This window comes from Formica exsecta, unplaced genomic scaffold, assembly GCF_003651465.1.
Source record: "Formica exsecta isolate Colony F162 unplaced genomic scaffold, ASM365146v1 scaffold235, whole genome shotgun sequence".
In the NCBI taxonomy this organism is placed as follows: domain Eukaryota; kingdom Metazoa; phylum Arthropoda; class Insecta; order Hymenoptera; family Formicidae; genus Formica; species Formica exsecta.
Window position 1 is genome coordinate 78,353 of NW_021849633.1, and position 14,260 is coordinate 92,612.

At 34.1% G+C, this 14,260-nt stretch overlaps 1 protein-coding gene across 2 annotated transcripts; it reads right to left on the minus strand.

Moving 5' to 3' along the window:
* Positions 1 to 234: 234 nt before the first annotated feature.
* Positions 235 to 8,912, minus strand: LOC115235777. Of its 2 annotated transcripts, none has more exons than XM_029807746.1 (7): positions 8,649 to 8,912; positions 6,749 to 7,058; positions 4,889 to 5,164; positions 4,296 to 4,531; positions 3,612 to 3,878; positions 2,913 to 3,168; positions 235 to 2,448 (listed from the first exon to the last, which is right to left on the minus strand). In XM_029807746.1, exons 2-7 carry the CDS (start codon positions 7,005 to 7,007, stop codon positions 2,273 to 2,275), a joined length of 1,470 nt encoding a protein of 489 aa, XP_029663606.1. In that variant the 5' UTR covers positions 7,008 to 7,058; positions 8,649 to 8,912; the 3' UTR covers positions 235 to 2,272. The 2 variants fall into 2 exon arrangements, with proteins under 2 accessions (XP_029663606.1, XP_029663605.1); XM_029807745.1 differs by having other exon boundaries at positions 8,631 to 8,911.
* Positions 8,913 to 14,260: the final 5,348 nt, after the last annotated feature.

Below are 14,260 nucleotides of genomic sequence, written 5' to 3' on the forward strand. Positions count from 1 at the left end.
AGTGTATTCACGCGTTTGCATATAGTGGTTGCGTTACTATTTGAAAGAATAATAATGATAATAATAAGAGTAATAATACATATGTAAGTGTCGTTATATATTTGTCGTATGTCAAAAGTGACACGCGGCGTAGTTTGTTGGCAGCGATTACTGAATTCAGGCTGTAAGTTAATTAGACCGTAAGTCAGAGAGGGAAATATTAACTTTGTTGGAAGTGTGTCAATATCGTATATATATATATCTGTAAAATAGATATTCTTCATAGGGGGAAGACTTAAAAATACATGGAAAAATGTATAATCATGGGTAATTGGCACTCTGATTGACGAGACGGAAGACATGCCTTGCTGGGAATTCTTGCTAACGGCGCGTCGTAAACGGGCGGTTAACGCGATTTGGAAACTTTTCATCCACGATAAAGTTTTACAGGGCAAACGCTATTTATCGCTCACGGCCAGGACGTACTAGTTCGTAACAGTTTGTGCGCTAAAGTTTGCGATAAAATAATGTCTATCGCATTAATGGAACGTCGTGGAGAGATATCACACACATACGCACGCGTGCGCACGTATCTCGCTCGCGCGCTTACCACTTTAGTGTTCTCCCATTGTGGAGGAGATACGCTAAAGTGGAGGCTGCAAATTTGTGCAGCAGATATAGTACTGCCTTCTCGCAAGTTTGGGCGAAATACACTACGCTCTATCGCGTACAATCCGCGCGCACAGGAACTGCGAATGTTGCAGGAAACTGGCTCGAGTATGAAACACACAATCGTGAATCGCCAAAAAATTTAAACTGTCGACGATTCAATTTTCAATAATTCTACTTCATCGAGGAAATCTCTGTACTTTCTATTCTCATAACATTCATATCTTACATTTATTCAACGATACTATGTCTAATAAACTCTTGCAGATTAATTTAACAAAGATTACCTAAATTGACTTATGAGTGCCAAAGTGTCATTTCAAATTCAACTCAATTTTCCGATTTATAACGAAAAATTGCAATAAAGTTATATCAATTCATCGTCTTATCAGATTTTCTCTTTTTCAACGTCTCATCCGAGAGTTACATATATTTCTAGAAAAACGCGTATGTTTTAAATAACGAAAGAGAGACGCTCGTAGTGACTAGACAAATAATTAAAATATATCATATCTCACTTTTAGCTTTTTTTTTTTTCTCAATAATGATCACGTTCGAGTTCGGAAACTAAGCGAGAGTGCAATATTCTTAGCTAAAGGAGCTCCTGTGCGCGCAGATTCGCAGCTAAAAAAAGTACTTTCCGCTTATATTTTTGTCTTTCTTATCTTTCTATACTCAATTTTCAATACACGTATAGTTTGAAATTGTTCAAAAAAATATATAAAACATCTCGTTATATCAAAATAAAATATAAATCGGCTATAACGTTGTCGCGCGCGCGCGTTTACGTTTGGCAAATACATAGAAAACATTTATCGCTCTCTTCTTCTTTTCTCATGCACTATCCGTATTTTTTTTCACGATAAAGGAAGTTACAGATATATGGGCGCTATTCCTTATCACAAAAACGCGTGCTCGCCGCAATCTTATTTTTCCACATTTGAAAAAATGAAATTTGCGGACGCGCGAGCGTATAAATTGCATTTAACACAATATAGCCGTTCAAAAATCTTCGGCCATTTTTCACCAATGTCAGTTGAACTATTGTTAATTCATTACATCATTATAATTCTTGCCCCGTTGATTTCAATCTAAATTGAATAATGTCAACGATTAATTTACACATACATGTATGGACAATGATTATGATTAAATTAAATAAAAGATATAATACATTGATTTAGTAATAGATATTTCTTTAGTAATAAAAAGTTTAATATTTTGTTTTATTTTTCTTCTAATTTTCTCTATCTTAAAAAAAAAAGAAAATTAATTAAATTGTGATCGGAGATAACTGACATTAGTGAAATTTGTAATCTTGTATGCAGATTGGCAAAATATAAATGCGAGTCAATATTTTACCTTCGTGATCTCGCGATCGAAGGAAGAACATCGGTGTAGTCTGAAAACAGTCGATAAAATATATCTGTCAAGTATACAACAATAACATTATTATTCCGGCTCGGTGAACTTTGTCTCGTTCGTTCCGATCAATTCGACGTGAGAGGAACGATTTATTTCATCGTTCCGTCGAATCAATCAGAATTCATTTATATGGATCACCGTTAGCATGGACTAGGTGGCGAGGCCACACCAAATGACACCAATGAGGCCACAGAGAGATTCATCTGTGACAAGGCTCGTGCGGCTGAATATCGGGCGGCTGAATAGTCTGGTAAGGAAGCTGAGTGTCTCTGAAGTGCGATCTGACGAGCAAACCGAGACCCAGCAGCACAACGGGAAGACCAAGTAAGGCGCAGATCAGCTCGCCCGTCACTCCTGGCGACCAGGAGATGGAACCTATTTCAAGGTTCTCTTCAGAAACGGCTTGTAATCAAATTATGCTCAAACGCACTTAATTTTCAAGCATTATAGCAAAGCTGGAGATATTTACATGTAATCGTCAGTATTATGAGAGAGTCGTAAATAAATATGACTTCGTAATAGAACGTAAGAATTAAAGAGAAAAATATATTTTATATTAAAATTAAGTCTGTCTCTTTCCTAAGTTATTTAAAATTCATGCGATAAAGTAAAACATACGAAATCAATTTAAAAAATTTTTATAAACTCTTGAAAAATAAATTTCCTAAATATATATAGAGATTTAAAATTCATAATTGCGGAAAATATTCTTATTAACCCTAGTTGATTTATTTATTCTTTGTGTAAATAGCTTTTATCTGCCAATATTAACATTTTATAAAACAAGTTTCGAAGCTGTAATTGAAACTATAATAACGCCGCATGCATCATTTACTTACCTCCATGTATGTCGACGTTCATCCTGTAAATACTCCACCAAATACCTGACAACGGAAGCGACACGGTCGCGGTGGCCACGCTAAATACTGCACTCTCGCACAAAGACAGGAAGTTGAGGATCGAGATCGAGAAGACGATGTAAGCAAATAGAAAAGTCCATCCGTGGCTGGAAACGTTCGAGCATAGTTTGCCGCCTTTAAAATGGCATATCAGTCCCTGCTCGACGGTACGGTACAATTCTACGGGCGATAAACCCTGAAATGTCATTAAAAGAAATTATTTAATTAAGTAAAAAATATTTTCTTTAACTGTCAGTTTCATTAACTGTTTATAAAAGTTTTCTCTAGAAAATAAAATAATCATTTTCGTTTATTGCAGGCGTTTTTCTAGAGTTACTATTAATGACATAGCAAACTTAAAGTAAACTTTGAAGTAAACTGTCAGAAAAAAATTTAATAACATTTAATATTCAAAATATTTAAATTCTTAATTAAGTTTTGAGAATAAAAATATCACACTAAATATTAGCCTTAAAAGTTGGTTTTTCTTCGCGATATAAGTATAATTTCAAATTAAAAAATATTTATAATCGAAAATAAAATATTTCTGTTGAGAAAATCTCCGAGAAAAAATCCGCGAAGATTGACTTGTCATCAACAATTACACCTGAAAGACATGTTTCTTTTGACATTACTCACCCTGCCGATGCCGGGCAAAGTGTCGAGCCAGCAGAACGTCAAGATGGCAAAAAAAGCGATGACATGTATGTAAAAGAGAGTTTGCATCACCGGTGGCTTGGGGTAGCTCTTTGGTTTTATCGTGGGATCCGGATCGGTCACGTGTAGCAGTCGACCGCCCTCCTCTTCCGAGCCACGACGACGAATATCACGAGAGGACACCAGGCGGGACACCGTGTACAAGAACGAGTTGTGCTGCGTCGTCAACATTTGACACACGTTTTGTTGCTGGAAAACAGAGATCGCAGACGTCAGTCGCAGCCAGTTGTTCGGAAAATAAAAATCTGCCGACCGCGCGAAAAAGTAATCCGTGTGTCAAATGAAAAAAATAATCCGTTTAAAAATTTCCAACAAAAAGAAGAAAAAAAAAGATCTAATTTCCAAATTGCATTAGGGTAGCGATCTTCTTTATAAAACAGTGAAAAAACTCTTTTTACGTGGCAATTAAAGAATCTCTCTTCGTCTAATTAATTTATAAATTCTGTTTTTTAATCTTCCCTGAAAGAGAAATGATAGTCGCGCGGAATCAGAAAAAAAATTTTCTCAAGATTAGTTTTAATAAGAGTTACGACAGTATATATCGTTGAATATCCCACGGATACTACGAATAAATTTCAATTGGCGAATGGGTCGATGCTAAATTACCCCAGTGGTGTAATGCTGCTCGAGCAAGGTGAAAAACATAGCGAAGGTGGCGAGGGCGCCCACGTAAACGAACGTCCAGACTGCTCGGACGCCCCAGGATCCCCTACCAGCGGCCGTCGTATGCGAGGAAACCTCCCGTCCACGACAACGAAACTCGTCGCAAAGACCATAATCGACGCTTATGAATAGACCCACTATTATGGTCGTGCTCGAAAATATTCGCTGCAGACTCATCACTGAAAACACTCGCAGGAAATGTTTCTCTCGTAATATTAACATACACAATTAAAGAGAAAAATTATTCACTCCAAAAAACGGACGAGAAAAAAGAATTTGTCTGAAAAATATATCTCTAAAATTTAAATATAAATTTCAATTTTAAAGATAAAACGCGCTGGAATCTCTATATATAATCTTTCTTTATAGAAACTTTTTATATAAATTCTAAAAAAAGAGATAATATATATCTAGAAAAATCTATTCCCAATTCTTTTCATCTAAATAATATTAAGTTTCTGCGAAATAAAATTTCACAAAACTGTTTCGTTCATTATAGTAATTATATAACAGACTAACAACTTTAAGACACTCACTTTTCCGACAAAAGAAGAAGTAATAGACGAGGGAAAAGACGAGAGTAATGCCCTTTATTGGATCCTGTAAGTGGCACAGTACTCTATTCTGATCGAGGGATAGGGTGACTAGGATACCCGAAAGAGCATATAGAGTGCTTATTTTGATCAGGCCGCAGCGGGGTATCCTGACTCGCATGCTCTTCGGTATCAGCGGCGGCGGCGACGACACTCTGTCCACGACAAAGTACACTATCCCCAAAATGCAGGCGGAGCACAGGGCAGTGAAAAGGAGTCCTGTGAAACGGCATACAGACCGTTGAAGAATTAAATCGCTACGAGTTAAACGAGAAAAAACCGAAACGAGATCATCGCGATATTTTTTTCATCGAATTGAAAATTAATTAATAAAACACGTCTAATCTTAATAAAACTTAAATGGCTCTATTTCATTTCTCTATTCTACATATATCTACGGTGTGCGCCTTTTTATAGTTCTCTGCAGACATATGGGATCTACAGTTTAACGCCGGTTCCGGCATAGATTAGAGAGGTTCTCTTGGCAAAAGCTTATAGAAGCGACTTTTTATATGCGTTAGAGCATGATATTAAACCGGTAAGTCGCAGGCAAAGGCATTAATACATGCATGCGGATAAATGGAATTGCTCCTGATGTGAATTTAAAAGAGTCGGCGAGCCAAACTAAAAATTTTAATAAGGCCGAATTAGAGGCTCTGATCAGAGTCGCAATAAACATTGCTATAAATCGATTCATAAAAATTGATGAAAACAAGATAGAGATTGATTTCGACACAATGGAGAAAATTATGATCATTAGAAGTGACTTTTTGCATGCGCTGGAGCACATTAAACCAGTAAGTCACAGGCAAAGATATTAATACATGCATGCGGATAAACGGAATCCTGGGATCTTTCCTTTACCAGGCAACTGCTATTATCATTCAGCTATTATACACTATAATACTCTCTTATATCTTTCTAATAGCTGAACATTGTGTTTCTATAGTTTTTACAATAGATAGACATTTTATTACTATTATTTTAATATGTTATTATTTTTTTAATATTTTTAAGTAAATAAAATTTGCTTTTACTTTCAGTATACACAGCATCATTATATTAATTAATTCGGAAAATTTATAATTATTGTAAATATATATCTCTATATAATAATCACTGAGAATATATTTATATATTTTTTAGGCATTTAGTACAAGCACGGAAATATTGAGAAGTAATGTAGTAGTGCCAAACTTTGTATATTATCAAATTTTTTTTTTTAACGTGCTCACGACTAGTATCGAAACATAATTTACTATAATTATAACAATTAACGATTAATTAACTTTTGATAAACGACATAAAACTATATCGAGTATCTATTATTGGACGGTAATACTATAATTGGACGGTAGGATCGAGTGTTTTGCATAATTCATTTTTTTTTTTAAATATGACAAATGTCTAATTCATAATTAATATAAAGCATGCGCCTCGAAACCACCGCTGGCTCTAAATTGCTATTTGTATATTAATTAGTATTGACCTTGAGAGCCTATACTCATAGTTTATTTGTTTTGCATAATTCAGTTGCCTTTTTTTTTCACGCGGGGATAATTTACGCAAGTCAGCGCAAGCTGTAATTTTGGAAATGCGAGAGTTATATGATGCGCGCGATCACGGTAAAAATGTTCACGAATATAAATACATAAATCGTTTGCGGTAACTGCGATTCCGAGAGAGTCGGAATTACAAGATCCCTTATAATCGATCGGTCAATTCTCGTCAATTGAGTATGTGCCGTACCTATTTCGAGACACGTATACATACACGTATAAGCGTTTATGTGCGTGTGTCTACCTGTATAAGCGCTGGAGACAGCGGCAACGCTCTCGAGATAAAGCGGATACGTGATAACGAGGACGGTAACTGATATTGCAACGGACACAAGGGTGGCCAGGAAGCGGAGCTTCTGCCAGTTTTCGCGATCGGTATCGAACAGCTTATCGCCACCGGCCTGATAAGCGACATATGGCGACTCCTCGGTGTCGGTGTATTCCTCGATCTCGACGTCGCTGCCGGTGCAGCGGAGTTCCTCCTGCTCCTCGTCGTCCATCATCGTCGACACGCAGCTCGTTAGACTCGCCAGCTTGGCGGCTTTCTCGTTGTTCTATCGAAACAAGGACGACTTAGTATTTCATATGATAAAAATAATGTTCGGCTTGCCTATAATTATGACACGAATTACAATCATTTTTGATAAAATAAACAATTATTAATTATAAACGCACTTTAATAAGTAATAAAATAAATTTCGCAAATTTTACGACTGATATCAAGAAATGGTGATGTATATCAAATAATATCTTATTATGTTTCCCTGAATATAAAATAGATCTTATAATTCCAATTACTTTCTATGAAACGACTGATATTACGAGTTGAAAATTAGACGGTCGCATTTAAGTCTACCTGCATTCATAGCATTTGAATAAGGAATTCAGCTTTACTAATAGTTTGAGATATATGGCAATCACAGAAAATGGCTGTATGATATATGGAACACGTATAATGAAAAGATTAATTTTCATGTTTTCAATAAAAAGCTCAATATAAAATAAAAACACTAAATCAATATTTAAAGTATATCTAACTCTTAAAAATATTTAAAAAAATAAATAATTTACTTTGTTTTAAACCTAACAATTGCTTGACCATAATTATTACTCGAATTACAATAATTATCTGCGATAAAAAATAAACAGCTATTAATTTTATACTAATGTATAACGTTCTATATTAATTTATATTATATTAAAGTCAAAAATATTGTTCGCACCTGCTAAAATTAATTTCTAGTTACGATCCTGGATTACGAAATTTCGTGAACCTCGCCCTTTTCGCGGATACTAATAAGTTTCAACATATCAATGAACGACTAAGAGAAAAAAAATCTCTTTTTTGCATTTAGTATTATAATGTAAATATATTCTTTATACTTTGTGATATGACAGATAAAATATATATGCACATGTAAAATGCAATACTTCTTGTGAAAATATTATTGTAAAATATATATAGTTTTTCAAAATTTTTATTTGATTAATCAGTATTCTTTCTAATGAATAATTAGCATAAAGTATTCTAAGTAGTATAAATAAATTATCAATATTTGTAATATTAATTAATTTGTAATTATTTGATGACTTAATAAAATAAGATACAATGACGACAATTCCAGAAATATTACAAGTTTTCAATAATATTAATTTAATTGATGTTAACATTGCTAAACAAATAGCACACGTCAATTAAATAATAAACAACATAAATGAGCAACTGAATTTTTTTTTCTTATTTCATTTACTTGATAATAAAAAGAAATAGCCAAGTTTTCATCGATCACCAAAGAGATTTTCATCCGAAAAAATTTTCCCCCGTTCTTATGGACCGCACTGATATGAAAAAAAAAAAAAAAGACGAAAACACTGGAGGCAGAGAAATGTACATCGCCCCCCAAAAAGCGCAACATAAACAAAGCAGTGCCTGTCATCAGATGAGACGTAGAATCTTCCCTACCAAGATTGCTTATCAGCACATTAATCGAATTATCTATCAATGACTGATATGTCAAATGCTACTGTCACTTTCAGAGAGAAACGGAAAATCAATCGAATGACACGACGCGAATTAACCCACGTTGTCAAAATCGACGCTTATAGACAGAATTTATCGGACTCACCCTTATCGGGAACCTAACCTGACACCGCCCACCGTCGTGAAAAACGTCTGTGTTTTCCCGGCTATTTTGGATCGTCGTGTTCCTTCCGCAAGATACTCGTGTCGACTGCGCTGATGACCGATGATGACAGATGATAATGACAGTACACGGTCCGCGTTAATCGCGAGTGATCGCGAATACTGCGTCGCGCGATAAGGCAAACTAGCAGAAGCCGCGACTTCATCCCATCGTTGGTGACGAGGAGGAGAGCGCCTCTTTGAGTCGCGACCTCTGCCGCCAGTCTGTCGCCAGGACCGTACTCGGCGACGACGAGCGGACCCCTTCGGGAAAAGTCATCGATTACCTTTGTTAACCCTTTATTTACTCGCATGCAATTCCATCATAAAATCAGAAATACATTTTAAAAAAGATAAAAAATATAAAGTTTAATTGAAACGTGTTGTTTGCTAATTAAATATCGTAATGGAATATTGTTAGCAATATTGTTGCAATATTATTAGTATTAATTTATTAGTATTAATTATAAGTAAATTATTAGTATTAATGAAAAGGATAAATAATGTTAACATCAGTTTAATATTTTTGCAACGTCAATAGTAACTAAAATAATTCAGTATACATGTATTTCGATCATATTATTTGAGATTTATTATTCACCATAATCTGGGAAATAATAATTCAATATTAAAACTATATTTGTTATTAATTAAAAGTTTAAGATTAAATGTAATCTCTTTGAAAGACTATAATATGGATAATTAAAGTCAAGTCATCACATTTTGGGCTGAATGTAAAAAATAAATACAAATCTAAGGATGCAGTAGTAACGGACATTAAAGTCAGACACGACACCAATATGTATATGTATACAATATATATATATATATAAGTCGCCTTAAATAAATATGTATGCATACATATTTGCATATGGTACGTGCCATATTCTTTGTTCCTATCAAGTCTTTACATGCTCGAGTGATTTTACACTGTGTAGGAAAAAAAAAATGCAAATACTTGCTTGTTTAGTTACGTAAGCAGATAAAGCCCGCCCACGTGCAAGCTCAGCAGTAATGAACAGAATACACGCTGAACCGTTGTTATATACAGAATGGAGGGAATAAACGTTTTTCCTCCAGATCCTATCAAATATTTGGATTAGATTGCGCACGATCATTTACTGCAAAGTTCACTTTTTGCATTGTTTCACATTAAATTCCTGAATTAAGTTCGAAATTAAATTTCTCTCAATGTAACGTTCACGACAAGTTATATACTTAATTGCACATACAAATCTGAAAAATTAATTGGTCGAAAAATTAAGTGAAAGTTAAGAAAGCATCTGTAATTTTATAAAAAATTGTTTCACGAGAAATACAAATTTTTTTCTCGCAACAGAAAATCCGACAACAAAAGAAATATAACAAAGGACAATATGTACGGTCTTGATTTTGTACATGAGCGTAAGATATATGCGCGACGCAAGTCACGCTCCGCGCGCTCCAAATTAATTCCGAAAATTCTGAATTATTCGCCGTGGAATATTGAGAGTAACGCGACGTCACGGCTAGAATACGTTACATCATTCTCTTAATCCCATTGTAATGGACATCGCGCAAACCATCATTAATCATCATTACTTGCAAGAGTGCATACAGAGAGCACCATAATAATTGAGCACCGTGATAATTGAAAAATGCAACGTACATACAAGCATGTAGCTAATCGAAAATTTTTGATATAGATGTTTAAAGAAAGCTTTCTAAAAAAATAGACAAATATCGGCAAATTATGAGAGAGAAGGAACTGAAAGATAATCTCATTTATTCAAGGGGATAGATATCTGTTTACAAGAATGAAAATATAATGTTTTCTAGATTTTGTAAGTAAAATTAAGAGGGAAAAAAAAAATTATTTTATGCATTTGACAACTTTCTTAAAAAAAAGAAAAAAAATTGCGAAAAGTCATACTTTGAGAAAAGAACCCGTTTCGCAAATTCTTCATTCGTTCAATTGCAAGCCATTAAAATTTACACGGGATTGAAGCAGGCTAAATGATAGCCATGAAAAGTTGAAGTTTGGAAAATTGCGAGAGAGAAACTGGTTTTATTCTGTGCACACACAACAATCGCATTATGCATTTCTCAATGGCGTATTTAAACTCGAATTTTACGAGACCCGAGTCTGGCAATGTTGAATGGAGAAGAAATGTAGTATTGAAAGAATAACAGAAGGGGGAAAGGGGGCAAAGAGGGAGGGAAATGTGCGAGAGAAAAAGACGACAAAAGAAAGAATCAGTATTCCGAAAGAGCTATTATTTCGAGCGGAGAATTTAATCATGCGAATTGGGATAATAATGCCATAAATCTAAGAGGAAATCGTGTAAAATCTGCATATAAATCGTGCATTCTAGTAAAAGCAATGCAGCTGTAAATATAAACAGCAATATCGTGATATGTGTGCGTCAGTATCAAACGAATAGATTATTATATTTGCATTGTATCAGTATATTTGGCATTGTATTCGAATTTAATAAGAGACAATCTGATGTTAGAGTACAATTATAGTTCGGCCATAACTTGGTAATTGCTATTGTTTGCGACAAACGGAATTGGTTGATTGAACTCGATGGATAATCGAAGTCTGGCTGCCAAGTAAACGGAAACCGATCTAGATACAATGCCCTTTGTATTCCTATCAAATGATGACGGAAATCGCCGTCGCGTCGAATGGACCACAAAGATATATCATCGACGTGGCGAGTTCAACAGTCTCGTACATAAATCGATAAGAAAAGACGGTTATGTTTTAATTAAAAATTATCATATAAATGTTATCTTATTTAATATGTAACTACTCTTATTGTTAGTTGTAATTTTTCTGTTGTTATTTTTTCCGCCTGATTTATCTCAATCTGATGTCTATTATTTTTATTAATTGTATTAGAGAGTTTTGCCCCCGTTCAAAATTGATTAAATATATTTTAAAAAAGCAATTAGTAAATTGGGGTATAAGGCTAATCTACAAAGGTGTTTTGCTAATTGTTTGTTAAGAAATCCCTTTCGCCGGCGATTCCAATATCGAGACGCTCTTTCTTTCCCAGCTTGATCCTCTATTGCGAGATAAAAAAAAAAGAAAAGATAGCTCGCGCGACCTTTCTATGACGACAAGAAGCGAGAACCGGATGATTTTAAACTTTTAAATGAGATGCAATGGAAATTCTTTTGCGCATCCTGGCAATTCCTGACGAGCGTATTCATGTTGCATTTATCAAAGGCCAAGTATCTCAGCTTTATCTTAAGCTTTATTAATGAAATAAACATATTGTCTCTCTCGAAATCTCGAGGCTTTAAACTAATTGTTGTATTTCCTGAAACTTTACAATCTTGAAAAATATAAATTGCATACCAATTAAAAATTATCATAAATTTCATTTAAATTTCACCAAGTAAGATTTTTGTAATTGTGTGTGCCAAGAATTTACTTCTTTGTTTGAAAAAGAAATTTACGTTAATCAGAAAATCTGTCAATAAAATTTAAACGCTAGCAAGTCCGAGAGAGTTAACAGAATTAGAATTTATTGTTCTTTCCTAAAGTTAGTTTTTTTTTTTTTTTTTTTTTTTAATCACAAGCTGTTCGTTATTTTCTAATTGTGTGTAATAGTTGTTAGGATAAAAATCTCTATTAAAATAGAAAATGTATCAGTCTTGCGATATCGACGTAAGAAATTGCCCGATGAAGAATTACTGCGAGATCTTACGTAGCTTACTTACGTCAACAACGCACAGGTCATTAGAGGCAGTAGTTTCTAAATCCGGAGAGAAATATGCATACACCTATAAGAGCGGAGGGATATAATAAGATATAATAGCTAGATTTATAATATTACAGTACATAGTTGGTAATTAAAACATGCAGTATTTTACGTCTGCTTTTATAAACCTCTGCGTGAATTCATTTAACTTTGCGCTTTTCACCGAGTCTTGTATCAAATACATGGGGCAAAACAAAAACGAAATTGCTTCAAGCTTTAGATTTTCACGTTAACATTCAGCAGAAATTAAGGAAGCAATCGAGATATAAAGAACGATATGCGAATCGAAAAACTTCGCTCGATCGGACGAGACGGATTTGTAACCGAAATCCAGAATATCGCTCTAGTTTCGTAATAATATCCATCGCACAATACAGATTTGATTAAATTCGATTTTCATCCCGAAGTGGACGTAGTAATCTCTTGTCGGCACACAGAACACATTCCGGTGTAATTTGCCATCGTGATGCAAGGGCATAATCTGTATGCGATAGAGCAGCTATTAATTATTTCCATTAATAACTGCAACTCGATGAAATCGCGTCCTGCAATCTTCTCTCGCGCAGAAATTCAATTCTATGTATCAATAAGAGATTGATACAGAGATTAATCTGATTAAATAGAAGTTTAAAAGAGCTTAGCTAATCAAACTTAAATTAGAACGTAAAGAGTTTATAGTCGGCTCTTTTATTTTCATAAGATTTCTAAATATTTTGTTAAGGACTTTCAAAAATCGTCTGAAATATCATAATCTTTTTTCGACACGAATTTAAAAACGCCAAAATTACTTTCATCAGATGAGGTACTTCTTAGATGCATCGAAAATTGAAAGTCAACGATTCGCACGCGATACGTGATTCGACGCGAAACGATTCGTCTATTGCGTGCGAAGGCTCTCTGCCTTTCCATTTCCGAGTCGAATGACTGAACATATTGCTGTTACGATTACTCCACTCCGATCTCACCGCGGATTTTCTAACGGACATTTCCTAACGAGTTTTCAGAACACGGTGAAGCTCGCGCGCGGTAACCCAGCTGCTAGTTAACCAAGTTTGATTTTGCATTCGCATCAATCGTCTGCGAGTAGCACGTATTACATATTATGCCGCTTGTTATACAGCTTGATATGACAGACACGTAAATTAGCATTGTAACATATTATATTACTTGCACGACAGGTGAGCTATATATAAATCTCAGTTTTAAAATCCAATCTTCAAACAATTAAATAAATTTGTTTATTAATGAAATTATAAAAGTATATAATTTTTAAATTGATATTTATAATATACAAGGGACTTTTGAGAAGTATAACTTTGTGAAGAAAAGATAAAAGTAAATCGAAGTATATTTCATATACAGATTTCAATTTTGAAATTCAATTTTCAGACAATTAAATTTATTTATTTATTAATGAAATTATAACAGTATATAATTTTTAAATTGATATTTATAATATACAAGGGACTTTTTTAAAAGTATAACTTTGTGAAGAAAAGATAAAAGCAAATTGAAGTATATTTCATATGTAAATTTCAGTTTTAAAATTCAATTTTCAGACAAATTAATGAATTTGTTTATTAATAAAATTATTAAAGTATATAATTTTAAAAGTTGGGCCTTTATTTTTTTTAAATTGCTCTAATATAAATAATCCAAATGAAAAGCAAGATTTTCATCATCAAAGTCATTTCCTCGGGCTAATTGATAACGAAACAATTACAAGTACCGACTATATTATGACAAACAGGACATTGTGCTGACCGGTGCGGATGTGGAATCGGAACATTGCATAGTCGAATTGGATAGCGGGGTTGAG

Excerpts from the sequence above, each read along its gene's own strand:
- LOC115235777 (XM_029807746.1), bottom strand. The coding sequence starts at position 7,007 with ATGATGGACGACGAGGAGCAGGAGGAACTCCGCTGCACCGGCAGCGAC. Across the intron at positions 3,169-3,611 it reads CTTTGCCCGGCATCGGCAGG|GGTTTATCGCCCGTAGAATT; the intron begins GTGAGTAATGTC and ends ATGACATTTCAG. Across the intron at positions 2,449-2,912 it reads GAACGTCGACATACATGGAG|GTTCCATCTCCTGGTCGCCA; the intron begins GTAAGTAAATGA and ends ACCTTGAAATAG.